A 22,553-nucleotide genomic window follows, 5' to 3' on the forward strand; every position below is an offset into this window, starting at 1 on the left:
GTTTTCATTCCACTGAAGCGTGGAGGGAAGGAGGAACGGTTTAATGACAGACACAATGAGAGTAAATAAAGTGATTTTCTAGAAATGCGTCTGGTAAACGAAGTCAATCCCGGGTTATCTGTTTGACTACCTTCCCACCCTGCTGTCGCAACATAATATCCTCTCGACTTAACGGCTGATGTACATATTTGGTTTCTCTAAGCGATAAAGGATTTATGGGATCCTGTTTTTGGACGTGGGTAAGTGAGTGAAAAAATGAACGCCCGACCTCTATCTCAGCCACGAGTTAAGTATGAGGTTTATCTTCAGCACAAAAGGCAACATTCTGCGCTGAAGATGACCTTACTCTAAAGAAACTAAGAACCAGCGCAGTTGTACAACAAAATAATTGATCTAAAAGTTGAAACAGGTAACATTAGTATTGTCAGCTATACAAATATAGGTCATAAAGTCTATAATTAATTCAGCATTTTATTCAAAAGTAGTGTAGTAAATGGTTCTCGTGTACTTCAATTAAATCAGAAATGTTGGCAGTATTCGTCTTTATTTATAGACTGAAAAAAAATTTGATTGGCTTTACTACGTCTGTATTTATTAACATATTCTATAACAACATTTCGAAAAGAATTCCCCTTAATATTCCTTTAATTGTCTATTTTTCACATCCCCCCCTCCCCCCCCCCACACACACACACAAACACACATCGAATTTCATGATAATCACGCTGTGAACAAAATGAACAAGGCGGCAGTTTGTAATGGTATTCTGCACCATACATGAAAAATAAGTGTAGAGTGCACGACAGACCAGTTTCAGTTCTTCTTCTTCTTCTTTTTGTAAAAAAATGAATAAAAAAATGAAAAAATCAGTGTTCCTTCCAAAGTTAAGGGGAACACTGTAACCGCTTCCACTTCTTGCTACAGGTCTTTAACGCGTAACCACTATAGTGATTTCAAAATGATATCAGCACTAAATATACGCATGGACAAAATTATTTGTTATTATGTCCAAGATATACGCCGTGAGCTAGTGAATAGTTTGCGTGGGAAATCATAAAACAAATACATTATTTCTTTCCACGACATTGGTAGCCAGGCCTCTCCTCTCAGTTACCAAGACATGGGTTGGCATGCAACGATCATTTAGTTTGTAATTTCAAATAAATGAGTTCTTGTTTAAGTACTGCCTAACGCGTGGATGGTGTGATAGAAGCACGGCAGAGTGTGGAGGCCGGAAATGAGGGGGAAGAAATTACCGCCAACTTACACTACAACACTGGGGACTGATGGTTTTGCTCGTGTAATTATCAGTTTTTTGTTTGCAATATTCTCAAACTTCTCTCACCTGTAAATGTTAACTCAATATTGAAGGACTGGTACATTAAAATAGCAAGTGCAATTTATTCTTGAATGACCCAATAGATATTTAAAACACATGTATACCGCACAAAAACGATGATACGTGTGTTTGTATTATTATGATAAAAAGAGAATTGTAAAAGTGGTGAAAAGATACATAAATGAAATGTTTGGCATTTACATGTATGTAAATGTAGTGGTATTCTGCTCCATATGAAAAATATGAGTGTACAACCGACTACCTTCAATGATTCCTCTTTTTTTCTTTGGAAGAAAATTTACTTAAATATGAAAATAAATCAGTGTTCCTCTTAAATACCGACTTACCAAAGTTTACATTGGAGAGCCTTGTATATTGTGCTCACGGGGTGCACCTACCTGTACGCTCGTACGCAGTGTGCGTACGCATGTAATTTTTTTTTAATCAACAGAAACAAAAAGAATGGTATATAAATTTTGGACAAAAATTAACACTTTTTCTAATCCTGCCAATTTGGCATACATCCAGGTGGCATATAATCGTATATGATGGCTCATATTGTAGGCAGCCGTTGATATGAAATTTGTGTCTCACTTTGGGGCTCTTGATGCAACTTGTGCAATACCTATGTTGGACACTAGCGTTGTTTTTAAAATGAACAAAGCTGCAGGGCATAACGTTAAGCCATGTGAAATTCACCAAACAATTGTACTTTTTGACAAATCTCATGCTAAAAAAGATGATATTAACCACCTTAAAAATGATGAATTGCTCATTATCTGTGTCGCGTAAAAGAGCCCCATGCTGGCCGCCTTCATGCACTGCATGGTGTACTAGGCAACCTCTCCTGGCCAAATATAAGAACCAATTTCAAGCATTAAGACAAAAAGAATTATTCTGAGAAATATTTCTAACTAAGAGATGCAAAAAAAGATCATAATTCAACTCTTCGTGGTAATTTTTTCTCATTCAAAAGGCGATATGCACGGCGTAAATTTAGTCACAGAGATAAAAAAGGTAATTATGCACATAACCTTTCGCTTATTTACCATCCACTATCTTATTTTCCTAGTTTAATTAAAACAACGTGGATTTTTTGTGTAAAATAGGTATCTCAGAACAATTTAACCTACTAGTTGCATTCAAAATAGATCCTGTGCCCCCATTACCAATGTTTTCCACATGACCAACAAGTAGTCTAAAGATGGTAGCTCAGTTGGTGATCTTTTCGAAATTAAAATGCTAGCCAAACTTACCTCTGGAGAACCCATCTTTGGTTTAAATGACACTAAATTACAATATCTTAAGCTTAATTTTTTCACCCCCCACCAAATCCCGCCCTTGAATTTTTTTTTTTTTTTTTTTTGAAATGCTGAAGAAATTTGCCGCTATGTTGTAGTCTCCAATGTAAACAGTTACCCGTTACAAAGTCCATAAAGATAACACCTCGGGAGCATTGAGCTTCACCTTGCCGCCAGGTTAACAGAGGCCGGCGAACCTGGTCAATGTCAGGGGCCACATTGAACAGGTCAGAAACCTCTTAATTAAATCAAGATAGTTTTCGCTCGGGTTTAGACACGTTTTCCTTTTTTTAATTCGATAACTTAACCGAATTTTCCAGTTAAGGAAATCGAAGATATAAAACAAGGTCATTTGGCATTTGCAATTCCCGTGCGTGGAGCGCCAATTGCAACAACAAGAGGCAGGCTTCTGTCTGGGGAAGCTGGAGATGTAAGAATACCGCACCATATTTTCGTTCTTTTCTACACATTTTATACATGAGTGTATTGCCTTACCACTATTGACGTATATACATGTGTCAAAACAATCTTTAAATGCACGTTATTTATTACAAATCCGTAGTTTTGCAGTGTCAGAATGTCTTTCATATAACACAGATAATCAGCATTCCAAATTACGTTTGTTATATTACACAATCTTGCTCGATACAAGCATATGTATAAAGTAATTACTTCAGTATTCCAAATTACACGTTTGTCATTACACAATCTTACTCGATACAAGTATATGTATAAAGTAATTACTTCGGTAATTTTTCGGCACGCGATATGTTAACTTGGGCCGGAAGACATGCCGTGTAGGCGAGGAGGATTTACTAGTGCGGCAGCAACTCGGGAGAACAATTAAGAGAGTTCGGAGACACCAGCGAAATGCTGCATTGGAGCTTGGACATGTCCAAGATTGGAGTAAATGATCTGGAACTGGTTGACGCGTTGTTGCCAATTACTCCCAAGATGCGTAGATCACTGCAACTCGGCGAGAGTTAAGGACATGTTAAATAGTGTGTTCTAATTTATTTCTGTAGACACAAATAAAAAGAAAAATATACTATATTACGCTGGTAGAATAACATTTATAACGTAATGGATACGGATTTAAATTGAAAAATCGTTTTCATGAAGATCTACGAAATCGGTAAAAGGAGAGAATTTCATCATTGAAGATCCAGGAAATGGACATGCGGAGAAAAACTGGGTTTTTATAAATACAGATTAATTAAAAATTGTAGCTTTGGATCTTATAAAGTATCCAGTGTGGATAGCAAATAAATCGGTGCATTTGTTGCAGCAAAAATATGGAGGTCACATTTCGTGTGGTGGAATTGCCCCAAACGTATTTGTATCGATTTCTGAACGATTTTGTGTTCCAATCCAAAATTTTGTTCAGAATTATTTGGGATCAGGCAAACCATAGGCATTATATTTTAATATATTTTAAAACCTCAACACCAATTTCGAGACAATTCGCGCAGTCAGACACAATTTTCTTTTAAAAATTTACATATTAAAAAAGCGATTTTTTTTCCTCTATTCGTATTCGTATACTATAAATATTATTACTGTATTATGAATATAGTCACGAAGGTCACTTGTGATGGCCATGAACTAAAAACCATATTCTCTTGGGCAGCTGGGGCAGTTTTCTCTTAGACCCTGGAATTATGTACATGTGAACACATTCCGCGGTATAGTCTCGTTATCATTATCCTGGCACTTGTCTTTTTTTGTTTTAACAATACATTTAAAAATACATAAATTTATATTAGCATATTTATGTGTTCTTCTCGTTTGATGCCTATGTGTTATAACAGTAAACTCACCGTGAAGTCATGGAAGAACATTCACCACATCCCCGCCCTGGCTAACCCCAGGTGACATGGATAGTGCAAAACTCCCCCCCCCCCCCCCCCCCCCCCCCCACTAGTTACTTCAAACAATACATTCATTCCTAAATCTTTATGTCATGGTCAACTCTCACCGGAATTTACACCATCGTATTAGTTGAACAGAAGTCTTCATGTGCCGTCTAAACAGACAAAGGAGTTCACATCCGATAGCATCATCGTAAGTTAAGGTGTTTTTTTTTCAGAATAAAATAAAATAAAAGATGAACAAAATAACGACGTTTATCAAAAATATATAACATTGTTTTTATTAAGTGTTTACATATTTTATAAGGTGACCTCATGTCCTTTTTAAAGCAATAAATGCAACAAAACATTTTTCTATAATTTTTGGTAAAGTTAAGCTATATATTATAAGGAAAATATTCAACATTGAAAGAAATGCGACGGGGATATATAAGTAAAATTGTGTGGACAAAAAAAGCTATGATATGTTTTCATCTTTTCAACACATAATATCACAGTTAAAAGAACAAGAACCCATTTAACTTTCCCTTTGGGTCAAAAGTCAAACTTGAGTTACCGGTCTCTCTCCGAGAGAAGAATATAAAGATTTTATAATAATCAACCTCCGTTTGGCTAGCTCTGTCTTGCTCTCTCCTAGTTGAAATGATTGTAGATATTCTTTTAAGCAGAAAATAAAGAAAAGAAACAACTCGAGCTGTCAGTTCTATGTCTAAGAAATCTCTGATTAGCTCCTGCCAAAACAATGTTATCTTCCTGGTTATAAAGAAGATGTTTCACAGTGAAATCTGCAGCTGCTCATATAAATATCATGGTAACATCACTGCACTAGTACTTCATACCAGCTATCATATATCTTCTTGTATCATCCAATACTGCTAATTTAGATTCAATTAGGTGTCTGGTTACTTATGATGATAATATACACTTGACCAAAAAAGTTCACAAACATGAAATTGTTTTTCAGTTATTTAAAAAATATGTAATATAGTGGGAAAACTTTCAGTGTATATAAAAAAGTAACGAATGACAGATGCATTCTCCATCAATATTTGGATAAAATATTTACCTTAGCTCAAATAGTTATTTCATAATTATTCAAAATGTTTCCAAACTTTTTAGGTCAAGTGTACAGACTCCCAAAGTCAAGAATCAAAGTGAGAGTAGAAGCAAATCCATTAGTATAGCATCTGTATAATAAAATAGAGCAGGATTATCTCATAATGTGTTCACACAACATGACACAGACACATGGAGGTCTGGCAGAGCACAGCCTTTATCTCATCCTACATCATGTCTGTTTCACTACAGTGGCAGTGGTAAGGAACGGATTTGTGAAATCAATAACTGAGAATATGTTATGTCATGGTACAAGCTCATCTTTTTATATAAGAATTTGCCATGGCAGTGAAGGGTATGACTGGCAGAGGTTCACCCTGACCTCTTCTTCCTCTCAACGACAACGCATCCTCCAAAAATCCAGAGCTGGGTTCATCTCAATCCTCAAACAATACAGATCCGAGATATCCTCAATCCTCAATCCTCAAACCATCCTGATCCAAGATATCCTCGATCCTCAATCCTCAAACCATCCTGATCTGAGTTCACCTCAATCTCAAGCCAAAGTAATCTGTAGCCACAAAGGCAGCCACAGCCACATTCAAACCAATACTGACCCCAAGCAGGCTTTGCCAGAACAGGGAGCTCTTACTCTGTGCTGAAATAAGATAAAACCACCAGTAAAAACATATTACTATACCTAATAGTAATACCATGACAGTGATGCATCTGAACAATATAAACAAAACAAGAAAGTTCATAAATGGAAATTATCAGCTGTCACAGCCACCCATGAGTAGGGACTGGGGGGGGGGGGGGGGGGGGGGGGGGGCTCTACCTGACATTTACAACAGGGTCCTGGCCACTATACCACCTAGCAGTCAGTGAGTGTCAACATCTGCTCACATCAGTCTGATGAAGGCCTTCTTCCAGGTTGGCCGTAAGCTATCGGTATGAAGATATTTCCACTTGTGTTTGATAATTTTCATTTATGATCCAACTACCAAGCTAATGAACATTTTTGCTAACAAAAAGTTACTTAATTATGAAGCCAACAGAATGTTCACTGATTAGATACCTGGTAAAACAGATATTTTAATTAGTCACTGACTTGGTCAGTACATTTCAAATATAATTAATTTATTGTGAACCTGAATATTTAACGTACAGCAATATACTTAATTAAGAGTGTCAGAGCATAACACATTTTCTCTTAAGTGTGAGTGTAAGTGTGAGTGAGTGTTGTTACCTTTTTAGTATTGTCATGTATTTGTGATGCATTTTGTAAATAAAGAAAAGGCCAACAGAAAGGAACAGGACAAATGAAAATAATGAATGAAATGGTAACTATGGGAAAAATATGTAGATTACCAAGTAGCAAGAAATGAACAAGTTTCTTTACGAGAGCCATTACCATCCTGTCAGTTTTCATATAAATAATATATACATCTGTTCATGTTGTTTCATTTAAATGGAATTAACTACTAAAGTATGTGGAAAGGTGAGGAGAAAGATGAAGTATAGGCAAAAGTATAGACTAAATATAGTAAAGAAGTACAAGTGAGCAGGAGGAAGAGAAAGCAAAGACATGCAGCATAGGAAAAATGAAGAAGTGAATGGTCCAAAGCAATGGTTATTTCTGAACTTGTTTGATTCAACCAAAAAACCCTATTGATTGATACAAAAAATGTCTTGATTTCTAGCTGGATCTGCCCAATGAAAAACTAACAACAGAATCTGAACTTATACTTACTGTTACTTTTCTCTTCCTTTTCATATGGACATGAACTGTCCACAGGACAAAGAGATGAGGAAGATGAGGAAGAGTTGCTTTCTTCTTCTGTCATTTCCTTGTTGTTGTTGTGGCCTGCACTGGAACCATTCAAGCTGCGGACTCCAGGACCTGAGGACAGAGATTGTGTTCAATTGATGTGTGGAATAAGACCCATTACTACGGATAGTTTATAATACAACTCTTCTGGCAAAGGATAGAGAAAGAATACAAAAAGCATTATTCATGTTCTACTTATTATTCACATAAAAAAGGACTTGTTGGATTTGCTAACTTTTACCACTGGGAAAGATTTCCAAGCAATCATGTCACCACATCATCTATTTCAGCCTTCTATATTTACCTTGCATAATTTGTCCAAATGAATTAACTTAAGTCAATCTAATACAAATGTACATTTAGACAACCAAATGAAGAACTTAATGAGACTCAAGCTGACTGGATCATTCACATTAGTTCAAGAGCAATAATCTAGGTGACAAGAAGCAGCAGGTGCCTGGCACAATGTTAACACACCTAGCAGGAAATGAGATCCCAAACTAATAGAGGGAAATAATGTGGTTTAAAAGCTCTTAGTCACATTAATGTGATAGACATTCTCCTTCTGCAGCAGCCCTATATACAACCTGTGCACTGAAGATTCTTATAAATAAGACCAGGATTAAATTGCTTAAAAGAGTGTGTATTCGTGTCATACTGACAGTTGTTATGATTTAAACAGATTTATTTCTGTAACTATAGATATAATGTACCTGTCATTAACCAAGGTGTAGTAACAAGATCTATACAATCATGAATACAATTATTAATTTCCTTTCAAAGAGGTGCAATTAAACACACTCATTTCTAACCAGCCAATAACGTCAGACTGTAGTCTCTGTAACAGTCTCCAGTGCACTAGCTAGCACTCCTCACCCCTAGGGACTGCTGTAGACTGCCATTACCTACCACAGACTGTAGTCTCTGTAAGTCTCCAGTGTGCTAGCTAGCACTCCTCACCCCTAGGGACTGCTGTAGACTGCCACTACCTACCACAGACTGTAGTCTCTGTAACAGTCTCCAGTGTGCTAGCTAGCACTCCTCACCCCAGAGGACTGCTGTAGACTGCCACTACCTACCACAGACTGTAGTCTCTGTAACAGTCTCCAGTGTGCTAGCTAGCACTCCTCACCCCAGAGGACTGCTGTAGACTGTCACTACCCACCACAGACTGTAGTCTCTGTAACAGTCTCCAGTGTGCTAGCTAGCACTCCTCACCCCAGAGGACTGCTGTAGACTGCCACTACCTACCACAGACTGTAGTCTCTGTAACAGTCTCCAGTGTGCTAGCTAGCACTCCTCACCCCAGAGGACTGCTGTAGACTGTCACTACCTACCACAGCTAGGCTGTCACTACTTACCACAGCTCTGGGAAAAGTTGAACAGTTTCCTAGCCGTCACTGCGCCACGCCCTGTTGTGACTCCAGCGCCCCCTGCTGGTGACCCTGGACTGGCAGTGAACCTGGCAGGAGATATGAGTGGGCGTTTCTTCCCCAGTGATCCCAGAATGCCGTGCGGTGTAGGGGTGGTGGAGGTGACATGATTGGAGGAAATGACGCCCTTCAAGTCAAAAGCACCTACAGAGAAGATAACCACTATGGTAATGACTTCCATCTTTTCAACTGGGAAAATTATCAATCTGTCAAATACATTTGATTAGCATTATTAAAAATTAAATTTTACGTAGCATTTGTGGTGCTTTTATGGTATTAAATATAATTAAAAGTAGCCTGCTTTTCTATTTATTTATTTATTTCTTGCTATAGCTTAATGGGAATGATTTTATTAGAATTAATGACTTGAAAAAATAGTATAAGAAAAAATGCACAATTTTCCCCCACTGAAAAGATCGAGTTATAACTGTACTTAACAAATTTGTCCAAACATGAAAATACAAGAGATTTAAAACTAAACTATCAGATCACCCTAGGTTTGCTTAACATAAGAACGCGCCTCATAATTTTGGGGGTGTGGGCATTTTTGTGAACAAGTTTGTCAGATGAATATAAACTATCGGTGGTAGATAAGTCCGTAGACGGAATCTTAAGTATAGAATTAATACATAAAATTACCGATAGAAATATTATACTTTTAATTGCTATCTCCCTCCTGAAAACTTGCCTTATGGAAGAGATGCTGCTAATTTCTTTGCACATTTATTAGCGAAATGTTATATGTATGAGAGTTGCAACATACTTTGTCTATGCAGAGATTTAAATGCACGAATCGGTAATATGAGAGATTTCACGCTTTAGGTCGATGAGATCCAGGGGAGGGATAGTATTGATGAGAAGACAAGTTCTCACAAATCAGAGCTGATTGAATTTCTTACTGAAAGTAAAACACAGGGGCGGATTTAGGGCGTCTTCTGGGTCTTCCGGAAGACGGTCAGATTTTCAAGTTTACATTGGCCGGTATCTAATATTTTCTGTCGGAAGACGGTCAAAAATGAAGAACGGATCAACAAAGATAATTTGGAAGACTGTCAGGAAATATCTCTGGATCCGCCCCTGAAACATGCATATTAAATGGTAGGGGTGATAAGGCACATAACAATTATACTTATTTAAAGAGAGGAAAATCAGTTGTAGACTACATTATTGCTCCACAAGAGAATTTCTCCAAAGTTCCAGACTTTAGGGTACATACGATGAGTGATTATATAGAGAGAATCACAATCTACAGAGTCTTTTAAGTGGAAGATATATACATCCTGATCACTCAATGTTGGAAGCTACACTGAAACACGGCCATATGGATAACTTAGGTTGTGATGACATGCACAATATAAACCAACACGAACAAATAGTTACAGCAGCGGCCGCAGAATATACAAGTTTAAATAAGATAAAAGTGACATCTTTACGTCAGATATATCAAGGCTAGCAATCAAACAGCTTATAGATAGTATCAAACTCATGAGGGAAAATCAAAATGAAGTTGACTACATGTATAAACGCGTAGTTAAAGAATTAATTCATGAAATGAATGCCACTGTTCCCTTTATTGATATAAAAAATGGCGGGAAATTAAAAAAGAAGTTGAGAATATCCAAACCATATTGGTGTGACGAATTATCGGATCTATGGAAACAAATGCATAATGCAGAAATTCAATACTCTAAATTTAAAGGTCATCGATATATTAGAAATAGTCAGTTCATTGATTATAAAACAAAATTACAAGAATTTGACAAACGACTCCAGTATCATGAAAGGCGTTACAACAGGGGACTTGCATGTGAAATAGAGACGGACTGTGTCAAAGATGATCGCAAATTTTGGGACTACATTAAAAAAGCCAGACCTAGGCGCAAATCACAAATCCCATTGGAAACGTATAACGAAAATGGTGATGTAGTATATGATATCAATATTACTTATAAGAAATGGGAAAGCGAGTTTAGAAAATTGTATAATGAAACTGACATAAATGATTTCGATGCTGAATTTCTTGAACAAAGTCTAGAATATAGAAGACATATGGAGGGTGTAATGTCTGACCCCTTGTTTAATCCTAATTACAGCATAAATGGCACAATTGAAAAACAACAGGTTAGCGCAGCAGTAGCTAAGACAAAGCAAAAGAATGCTACGGGAGTAGATAATATCCCCAATGAAATTTTGAAATACAAAACTATTATTGATTTACTAATGCCAATGTTCAATTTCATATTTGACACAACATTGTTACCAAGTATGTGGAAAAAAGGCAATTATAATACCAAAACATACAAAAATATTAAGTAATTATATAAAGCGTGTCTATACGATACGGAGAGAGTTCATTTATAACGAGTAACGTCCTAGTTTGTATATGCATTCTATTATTTATACTAATATGTAATTAATATTTTATATTTCCATAGTTACTCTTAGTTGAACGTACAGCATTGCTATTTATACGTTTATTTCTACATTATTTATTGTTCCTATGTACTTTCATGTTCATTGATATATAATAATAATAACATGAACATGAAACAGTGACTTATAAGACCATTGGGGCTGGGTGCAAAAAGAAAAAAAATGTATCTGTATTACTTGCATTAGAGCACAGGTCACTTAAATAAATAAACAAAACAAAATAGATCAGCTTAACCTTTAAATAAAATCTCAAATAATTTAATGATTTTTCTAATGGGTATTGTTGAAATAATCCTATGATGGCAATCCATGAATTGTTATCCCTGTGTCATTCATCATTTCCTCATAAAAATTATACTCACACATTACTAATCACTGCATGACAACATTATCAAAACATTGAACATTCAGTCTTTGGTACAGTCTAGTGCCATGTGTGGTTATTAAAAATGCTTCTGGACACCAGAAACTAGTGTCAATTTTCAAAAGCAAATAACAGCCACCAGAAACTAGAGTCAGATTTCAAAAACAATTCTGGTAACCAAAAACTATTGTTACTAAAAAAATGATAATAATTAAAAAAAAAAAAAAAAAAAAAAACAATTGTGGCAATGAAGTTGAATTGTTTATGAGGTTGACTGACTGCAAGATAATACTTCTTATATATAGCAAGCAATAGTATCACCTGTCATGACTTAGGGAGCTCATTAGATTTGTATGTCTCAGAAACACCTGAGAGAATTGGACAAACTGCAAAACAAATTTATTTCTAGATTTATGGGTGTTTCCTCCAGACCTGATATATTAGATCTTTTAAAAGTTCTAGTAAATCCAAATACTAGTGCTGCTGTTATTAAATCAGCTAAATCTCTCTTCTGTAGGCTATGAGCATTCGCTCACCCTACCGTAAGATTTTATCACATCAATATCTCATTTTATATTCTATCACTCATTAGTGAGAGAGAAGCTGCTAGAAAGGCTGATCTCCTGTGGTATAAATCTAATTTTAGACTTATGTTTTATGAAATCTGCTAGCAAAGGGTCACAGGAACCATAAGGACTATAGTAGACACATCAAGTTTTTTAGTCAATAGTCCCAGATATCAGGACAGACATTCTAAGGAATGCATACTTGGGGGACTACTTTTAAACTCTTTTAAACTGTCTTCTATATACGCTGTGTAATTTTTATGCATTTCATTTTATTCCACCTCATTTTTACTTATTTATTATATTCATTTTTTTAATTTTATCCTTTAAAGGCGATTATATAAATAAATAAATATGGAATATTATAACTAGAATGACCTAACTAATCCTAAAAATGTCAAATTCCACCTACCCTTGCCAGTTTTTCTCCTGCATGGAGGTCCCAAACTCATGGTTTCCAACTTGCTATCAATAGGATGCCCAGACTGCAAGGTCTCTCTTGTATCATTGTGATTGGGCAAATGTCTTGTCACATGACTTGTGGTCAACATGTGATTGGATATCTGATGTGTCATGTGACCTGATGCTCCTGTGTGATTGGATACTTGACTAACACTGTCAAAGTCCTCTGAAGATGCAGACATTCTGTCAGCGCCAGGACTAGAGTGGTGAGAGAGGTCTGACGTGTCTGACATAAAGCTGCTGGCTCTAGAAAGATTGGAAAAAATCGGTTTAGAAACCCAAGAGGACACATACTAAAAAATAAACTTTGCACGTAAGGAATAAAACACTCTCTTTTAAAAGAAAAAGATATTGTACAAGCATTTTAATTCTTAATAATACCAATACACATAGTGTCAATCCACAAACTTTTTCATGCCTGGCACTCTTGACTATTTTTGGGTTTGTACAAATAAAACATAGGCTTACAAAGGTTTCATTTAAACATAACATGCAATTTTTCCCTTTAAAATGGCCTTTCAAACAATTTTTTTTTACATAAAGGTATGACCTGAAAAAATATGCTCCTTGGAGCCCTAGAACCAGCATACCTCCTGTGCCTCCCTCTAGTGAGCTGCCTCCTCTGACTTCTAGGTGTTCTATCAATTAACCAGCATAACATGCTTAACAGGGTGCACAGCAGCGCTAGCGCGACCTGTAAAATATGGCTGTCCTGGGTCTGTAAACGAGTCAGCTTTGCCGGGAGACTGGAGTGGATGAACAGGAGTCCCAGCCACACAAAGGAGGCCACAGCATCCCACAACACTAGCCTGGAATAATAGGTCATCACATTTACCTATACATATTGAGGGATCATGCTATATAACACAAACTTTGAATCACTTGTAATGAACCAGGACCCAGTTTTATCAACACTGGACAGTACTATCCTACAGATAACACCATCCTTTGGATAAGATTGTTATCCTCTGGACAGTTATCCTGAGGACAGCCTTTTTAATCATGGAAAGCAATATCCGAGATAAAATAAGTATCTTGTGTTTAGTAAACATTACTTTACCCACAGGATAATTGCCCAGAGGGTAACAATTTCATCTAATAGATACTGTTATTCATAGTTATTCAGCGCTATCCAATGTTGATGAAACTGAGCCCAGATGCTGTCATGGTCACATCATGAATATAAAGGTGGAAAAGGGGACATAAACAGGAGAGAAAATATAGGTAACATCAAGCAGTATATACACTGTAAACTTGTTGTACTGAGGATGAAGTATATTTCTTGGTCTTTTTTTACTTGGTGATCAGAATAAACCATATGTCAAGAAAATTAGATATATATACTACAACATAACATAGCTCACAGCCAAAAGTCAACATTTCAAATCACCAACTCAAGCATTTAAACCAACATCATAAAACATTTTACTTGACTGCTTTTACTAAACTGTTATTAAAACTCAAATAAGACTAAAACCTGAACCTCAAGATGTGAAATCAGTTTTTAAATAATAAAAATAATAATAATAAATATCATTATAAAGACAGTGCACCATATCACATCATCCTATCTGCCCACCTATCCTTCCCAAACAGAAATGTTGCTGTTATCCCACTGAAAAACCCCAGAAACACCACTGTATATGCCAGGCTGTAGATCTGGGACAGATACTTCAGAGCACTTCTAGGTAGATGGCGCTGCAGGTTGATGAGGGGAGTGTCGCTGTGTTCCTGAAGACTGTGGAAGTTGATGACTAGCAGCGTGATTGCACACAGGAGGGAGGTGAGGCGTAATAGATTGATGTGAGCAGGTGGCCCCACCTTGTGGACAAAATGATCCTAAAATAAAACGTACATTTGAGTATGCATGTTAACAGTCATTTTTCAGGTATCTTATTGTGAGGGAGATTTAGACAACAATGCTCTCTGTGGCGCACTGTTCTTCAAACCAGCCTGCTTGCCCTAGACTCACCTAGTCAACCATCAAAGAACCTTCCCAAGTGACCAGGCCCCCCGTTTCACAAAAAAACGTAAGTCGGTTTCCCTAAGAGCTTGATTACCAACGTAATTAAGTCGTTACGTCAGTAAGTCCTGTTTCACAAAGAATCTAAAAGGTCGCTTACATCATTTTTTTCTTAGCTGCTAGTCGACGATGTCTAGCCTCCTCAGGAGGAGACTTAAGTCGGCAAGCTCAACTAAAACTCGGTAAATGAGAGCATAAACAACAAGGCAGCAAAGCTGTGAAATGTACAGACAAAAAAACAGAAAATAAAGATGCAAATAAGTGAAAAATTAAATTTTCACAAAAAACTGTTAAATTGCCAGAAAAATTTACCAAACAGACTGCATTGCCTATTGAAGCTGTATGTTAGACCCATGTTTCTTTCCTGTAAGTTTGAGAACAGTAAGTGACATGATTTCCCTTAAATGGTCATCATAGGAGCAGTGCCCAAAATAGGGGTTTCTTCAAATTTTGATGCAACATTACATAATGTTGAACAGCATGATGACAATCAAATGTTATTAATAAAATATTAGTAACATGGACATTCAGAAAATGTGACAAGCAAAAGTCTTCAGGATCATGGAACTTTAAAGTCACACCTTGTAAATGCCAATATGTAAAAAATTAAATTTTCACAAAAAACTGTTTAACTGCCAAAAAAAAAAAAAAAAAGAAAAAAAAATACCAAACCGACTGCATTGCCTACTGAAGCTGTCTTTTAGTCCCAGGTTTCTTTCCTGTAAGTTTGAGAACAGTAAGTGACATGATTTTCCTTAAATGGTCATCATGGAAGCAGTGCCCAAAATAGGGGTTTCTTCAAATTTTGATGCAATATTACATAATGTTTAACAGCTTAATGACCATCAATTTTTACTTATAAAATATTTGTATCACAGATATTAAGAAAATATGACTAGCAAAGGTGTTCAGGCCCATGGAACTTCAAAGTCACACCTTGAAAATGCCAAAATGTAAACAAGACAGCACTGTTCTGAAATGGGTTTATTTCCATTTTTAACACTTTTTTAACATAAAACAAAATAAACATTTTACTGCCATTTTTATATGACCAACTAAGAAAATTGATGAGATGGGAAAACTATCAATAGAACAGTGTTAAATGTCCAATTTCCTCCATTCTGAGATTCTGAACATAGTGGATGATTGAATCTGACAAACTGCAATGATATGAGTTTATTTCCATTTTTGACACTTTATTACACAATACATGATAACAAGTTTACCATGTTTTTTACATAATCAACTAACAATGTTGTAAAGATGCAGGAAATATCAAACAAACACTTTTAGGCATCTTATTAGTTAAATAATGAGACTGTTAACATGCCTAATAATTGAATCTGAAGACATGTGAAAAAACAGTATAACTTCTAAAATAATGGCCCGATTATGCTGATTTTCGAACTCATCCTGCTTTTTAGTAAGATTGACCACTCCTGTGAGTATAATTAAAATTGGCCAATCCGTTTTTCTTATATTGTGTTATCAGTGTTGCATTTATATTGAAAATAGTGAAAAAACAGCATAAATTCCCTAAAAATGGCCCAATCATGCTGATTTTCAAACTTGACCTGCGTATTATGAATATTCATCAGTTCTGTAAGTTTCAAGTCAAAAGGTAAAATGGTTTTCTACTTATCGTGTTATCGGTGCTGCATATATGCTGAAAAAAGTGAAAAAACAGCATAAATTCCCTAAAAGTGACCCAATCATGCTGATTTTCGAACTCGACCTGCGTATTATGAATATTCATCAGTTCTGTAAGTTTCAAGTCAAAAGGTAAAATGGTTTTCCACTTATAGTGTTATCGGTACTGCATATATGCTGAAAAAAGTGAAAAAACAGCATAAATTCCCTAAAAGTGACCCGATCATGCTGATTTTCGAACTTGACCTGCGTATTATGAATATTCATCAGTTCTGTAAGTTTCAAGTCAAAAGGTAAAATGGTTTTCCACTTATCGTGTTATCGGTGCTGCATATATGCTGAAAAAAGTGAAAAAACAGCATAAATTCCCTAAAAGTGACCCGATCATGCCGATTTTCGAACTTGACCTGCGTATTATGAATATTCATCAGTTCTGCAAGTTTCAAGTCAAAAGGTAAAATGGTTTTCCACTTATCGTGTTATCGGTAAAAGTGCACGGCGACGACGGCGACGACGGCGACGACAGACGCAGATGATGGCTATATGTACAGACACATCTGTGTCTGTACATAAAAATTTGGAAAGAACATACCTCCTTCAAGATATTGTGTTATAATATCCTTGAATAGCACTGACATTTATGGAATATTGAAATAAAAAATAAAATGCCACTTCACCCAGCCGATTGCATGTTTGTTTATGCTTTTGACCGCTAAACGTCCGTCAGCAGTGTTCCACGACAAGCTAATGTTTAACTGATCTTTATTGTTGATAAACGATTGTTCTCGACCAAAAGAGGTCATAAAACATCTTGTCTTGTGAAACTTTTGAAATTTTACACCTCCTTTTCTTATAGAGTTTCTCGTGAGCATCGACTACGGTAAGCACGCCAAGCTAAGACGTTAGATTCTTTGTGAAACACTCCTAGTCGACTTCAGCGTAGTCGACCTAGCTAGGTCACCCAGCCCGAGCTAGTCGACTACGGATTTAAGATTTTTTGTGAAACGGGGGCCAGCTACTATGAACTATTCCCGATCTATTCATGAGACGGAAAATTTCATTTCCTTTGTTTTACATATCAGATGAACATGAAAAATGACACTTTTGCTTTATATCTATCTTAAAAAGTGTACAGACTAATATATCTCTAGTTACATGTAACATGCAGAGAATGAAGTCTTACTGAGCAAGCAGAGGGGGAGTCAGGTGTCTTCAGGTGTTGTTTCATCATCTTTCTCTGTAGCACCTGGTCTTGTTTGTTTAATGTTTGTTTAACTTTGATATGACAGGTCTTACACAGTTGATAGGTATGCTCCAGCTGATCTCTGTACATGGCCACCTCTGTGTCATAGTTACCCTGGCAACAGACACAGCTGGTCAATTACGCTACATTACCAACACAACACAGATTGGATTACTTTGAAAATATCAATACACAAGGATATAAATGGAAAAAAACAATATAAATATTATTATCAAGGCTTAAATACAACTTAAATAATAATGAAAAATGTATCATGCCCAGCTGTCTATATATTTATTGATTTTAAAACATACTTTAGTAATACAAAATAAACATGAAATAGAAATCAGGATTATATATATATATATATATATATATATATATATATATATATATATCTTTCAAACAAATATATTTATATATTTTAAAATACTTTATCACAATCAAGTTTTTTTTCCAGAGGGGGGAAAAGAAAGAAAAGGAAATATTGCAACGCTATCAATTATCAAAACAAACAATTTTAGAAATTGTACTTGTAATTTTCACTAGCTGTCAAAATAGGTAGACCTCAAGAGATGTGGTCCAGTGAATATCACACAGAAAACCAGCAGCAATATTCAGGTTTCACAGGCTCAGCATACCTCATTACAAGGGACAAAGTTGGCCAACTGTTTGATCTTGAGGAGCTGATTCCTGCTGCAAGCCTCACACAACACACTGCGGCTGTCTTTGTAGGCATCTTCTGTCTGTACTGCTGTCATTGGATGGTTCATACTCTCATAATACTGGGACGGGATGGGCTTGTTGTAGTCACCATCCTGGCATGGAATGTAGTACAGAAATTTAAACATATTATTGTGACTAAACATATCTCTGAAGGCTTCCTATAGTATGGTAATGAAGAGCATAAAATGTTTTATAATTTTTAAATCTTGTTCCTCTCTCTCTCTCTCTCTCACACACACACACACACACACACACACACACACACACACACACACACACACACACACACACACACACACACACACACACACACACACACCTAATTCAGTAGAAGGTTACCTGAGCAAACCCGTTGTACTGTTCACAGTGAGGGCAGTCCCAGCAGTCCTTGTTCCCGTACGGCACTACTGTATCACGGCAGCAAAACCAACAGTTGACACGGATGCTGAACTTGGGTCTGGAAATAAATTAGATGTATTGCATTATGACAAGGTGGAGAGCCAATTCCTAATCTCTCTTTCTCTCAATTTTATTATCAACTGTAGTAGTAGTAGCTGGGGTAGCGCTAGCACTCGCCAATTTAGTCAAATGCTAAAACTGGCTTAAATTGGCTAAACAAAAAGGACTTGATTTGATGAATTTTAGTCAAATTAAAACCATTTTCATAACAAATTGACAAAAAAGTGATGATTTGGCTAAGCGAAAAAAATTGCTAGCGCTACCCCAGAGTAGTGGTAGTAGTAGTACGACACTTCAGTTAAGCCCCTGTCACACTTGTTCGGAATCAGCAGGACTCAAGCAGAATGAGCCGAAATGAAGAATTTTCAAAATTCGCACCACATTTAGGAAGAAAGTTCAAATTGACATAAATTCTTATAAGAGTACCATTGGAATACTCAGAATGCGCTTGAATTCGCCTGGAATGATTGGTGTATATTGCAGGTGTATTAGCTCTCAAATGCAGCTCGAATGTAGTTGGAAAACTAGGAATATCGATAATGTTGTCAGAAGGCAGTCAGAATATATTTAGAATATACTTTGAATGCCGTACGAGTGTAGTTCGATTGCTGGCTGAAATAGGATTCCGGATCATTCTAGGCACATTCGAAACATTCTGGCAGGATTTTAAGTGACTTGCCTGTTCAGATCTCTCTCGAATATGATCAGAATGTTTCGAATGCTGTCAGAATGCCATGAGAATATTTAGAATGCAGTCATAGTGCAGTTAGAATACTTTTTAAAGGCCATTTGATAATTTCCCACTTGGAATGCACTTCGAAAGTTTTAACATGAGCAAAACATTTGGGCCGGCTACAAAAATGGGTAAAAATATTTGGATGCACTCGGAATTTTTAGAATGCTCTTCAAATATCCAGGAACGCACAAAGAATTGTCTTTCCGACAGCATTCTTGCTCATTCTGCCTCTAGTGTGATGGGGGTTTTATGGGATTGACAGACAGATGTAAGAATGGTTTTTAGTGCATTTTGATGCAGTAATTGATAAGTAAAACCACTCACAGCCCACACAGGACTTCAAATATATGTTGTACATCTAGTAAGTAGTTAGCTGGCAACCTCTCCGACATCTTTGTTTTTGCTTTTATGTTTTAATTTCCATTCAATTGATTAATAAAACCAAAGGAGCAATGAATCTTGGATTTTCACTTTTCTTTTTTAAAGGTATGTTTAATTCCAAAGCAACAGAATCAATATGGGTCTGAAGGAAGGTTCAAGTAATACCACACTAAACTATGTCCTATTGTGATTCACATACATCTTGGACATTGACAACTTTATTTCAGTATCATATAAAAGCCTATCACTTAAATGAAGCACTTGTATTAACAGTATTAATTTTTATTGGTCTAAACTTTTGACAAGTGGCAAAAAACAGTAAATGTAAAATACAAGAATGTATTGGTATAATTGTCAACTATAAAGCCTTGCTGTAATTCAGTATTTAACGTTTTAATTAAAATTATATTATGGTAATTGCATTATAAGGTAAATTTCATATTATTTGTGCTCATTGAATAGATATAACAGATTCAAGTCTCGCTATATAAAGCCGACTTAATGTAATGTCAATATATCTAGTACATCTTGCTGATATGTTGACTTGCTCATTTGCTGTACCGACATAAGAGATGTGAATGGCAAATTGTGAACTGAACTGAACGCTGAAATAAAGCACAAGTTACATATATTCTCCACGTGTCAACGATTTCACAATGGTGATCAACAACAATAAAGAACAAAAAGAGGCCATTAATTCAAATAATATAATGCTTTAAAATCTTAATTTGAATGTGTACATACATTAAAATTAAAAGGCATCTGATCTCTGATCACAAAAATTCATGTCTCTACACTGGAAATGAAATCATATCAAACCCTCAGAAACATGGTTTGTATGGAAGACCTTTCAACAATCCATTGCACGCTGTCGGTGCACCTTAAGTTCACCACAACTTCCCAAGATTAACTTGAATTCCAAGGCACAGTGATTTACCGGTAGACATAAAAAAACACTTACCTAATGAGTCTGTATAAAATTGCACCAGCTGCTATTGCACTTGACGTTCCAGCAACTAAAGGCAAAACTGTAGTCATATTTTTCAATGAAACCAACTAGAAATAACCCCAAAATTGTACGAACGTAAGGGGGTTCACGCTTTGTGACACACAGACAGACGCCATCTATCGACATCTCTCGGAAGAAAAGAGCAAACATTGATTTATTGCTAAATTGTTACATATAACATTTACAGTGTTATTATGAATACCTACGATATTTTTGCGATGCATATATTTTATTTTATGTTGATTTTAGGTACATAGTCAGCAATTTTAATAATTTTTAACCCCGATTAATAAACTTTGCCCTGGTTTGTCTTGGCAAAGGGCGTCTGCTTTTGAGAGTTAATGTGGTGCGTGGTTTTACGTGATTCTTCTCATGATTTGGTGGGCAACTCGTCCACGGAACTATTATGTGATGCCGAAGAACCTGAAGAAACAACGAACATTAATCTGGCTGTTGAAGAATATGAGTTTATTGACCTTAACAATGATGCAACTGAACCACCCTCGCATCAAGATGTTCTGAATGGTGCTGTCGATACCGCAGACAATGCAGAAAGTCGCCAGCTCTGGGAGCAACCGAATATTGAAGTAGCACAGTATTTTCCGTGGAACAGGGTAGGAAATATGTTCATTTCTTTTCTAAATTAGCCCTTTTTCTGCCAGCCTTAGGATGACATAGAGCCAGAAAAAATCTCTACTAACGCAATCGTCAAAACTAGATCTTTGGAGAGGGTAACACAAAATTTATGCTGTAGCACACGGTCACCACATGTATTTATAAATTTTGACTTGCACTCAATAGCACATCCAGTACTAGTATACATACATTGTACCTGAAACGGTAATAAACTATGGAGGGGAAGCTATGCCCTGTAGTAAAGTTGTGTGTTGATGTTACATGTACATATAGGCTGATCACTTTACCAAAAATATCAGAACAATTTATAACATAAATATCGGCACAATAACAATAGCAACCATTTAACCCCAGTCGGTTTAAGTCGATGTATTGAGAAGTAAGCTCTTTTCTGACGCTATAGGCCTAACTAACCCTCTGACTGTCCAAGATGGCTACACAGTGGCAGGGATGTAGTTGTTTAATGAATTCCATGATTTCAGGAGATTGAATTAACATAAAAAATAATCCTAATTTAGTAAAAATGACAATAAGTGTACGGAAAGTCACGCCTTTTCAATGCACCTTAATTTTTTATTTTGACATAGGCCTAACATTAAGTGCAGTTTTTGCCCCACGTTGTTGTGTCGTCCTATATATAAACTTGTAGTTGAAGTATTCTAGGTGTTTGCCTACACGTCTATTACCGTTCAGAGTGGTCACTCTGATTACACTCCAGATAAGATGTGCAGGGGAGGTGAACGGGTAAAATGCGTGCCGAAAGAGTGCAGCAAGTAAAATTACCCCAACAGCATTCAACGTGAAAATGACCAAGAAAATTCTTAATGTGATCAATACATTTTACCCTTCTCTGGGGTTTAGTTGTCTGTCTGTCTGTCAGCTGATAACTGTTTCATTTTTATTCAGTGAGACGCGCTTCATGCACACACACACACACAAACACACACGCACACATACACACAAGCAAAAGTTAAACTATATCTTTCGGCCAAAATGCAGGAATAGATCCCAAATGAACTGAAGAATTCAGTTTG

At 36.3% G+C, this 22,553-nt stretch overlaps 1 protein-coding gene across 2 annotated transcripts; it reads right to left on the minus strand.

The window, feature by feature from the left end:
* Positions 1–4,765: 4,765 nt before the first annotated feature.
* On the minus strand, positions 4,766–21,020 carry LOC106178717 (transmembrane protein 201). 2 transcript variants are annotated; one of them, XM_086996126.1, is made up of 10 exons: positions 20,836–21,019; positions 18,638–18,755; positions 18,214–18,390; positions 17,513–17,686; positions 14,236–14,495; positions 13,247–13,465; positions 12,607–12,902; positions 8,760–8,975; positions 7,321–7,470; positions 4,766–6,225 (listed from the first exon to the last, which is right to left on the minus strand). In XM_086996126.1, the coding sequence occupies exons 1-10, from the start codon at positions 20,910–20,912 to the stop codon at positions 6,113–6,115; spliced, it is 1,800 nt and encodes a 599-aa protein (XP_086852252.1). In that variant the 5' UTR covers positions 20,913–21,019; the 3' UTR covers positions 4,766–6,112. The 2 variants fall into 2 exon arrangements, with proteins under 2 accessions (XP_086852252.1, XP_086852253.1); XM_086996127.1 differs by lacking the exon at positions 8,760–8,975 and having other exon boundaries at positions 20,836–21,020.
* Between the last annotated feature and the right edge of the window lie 1,533 nt (positions 21,021–22,553).

The sequence above is a fragment of the Lingula anatina genome, chromosome 9 (assembly GCF_051362555.1).
Source record: "Lingula anatina isolate TDL-2025a chromosome 9, LinAna3.0, whole genome shotgun sequence".
NCBI lineage: Eukaryota > Metazoa > Brachiopoda > Lingulata > Lingulida > Lingulidae > Lingula > Lingula anatina.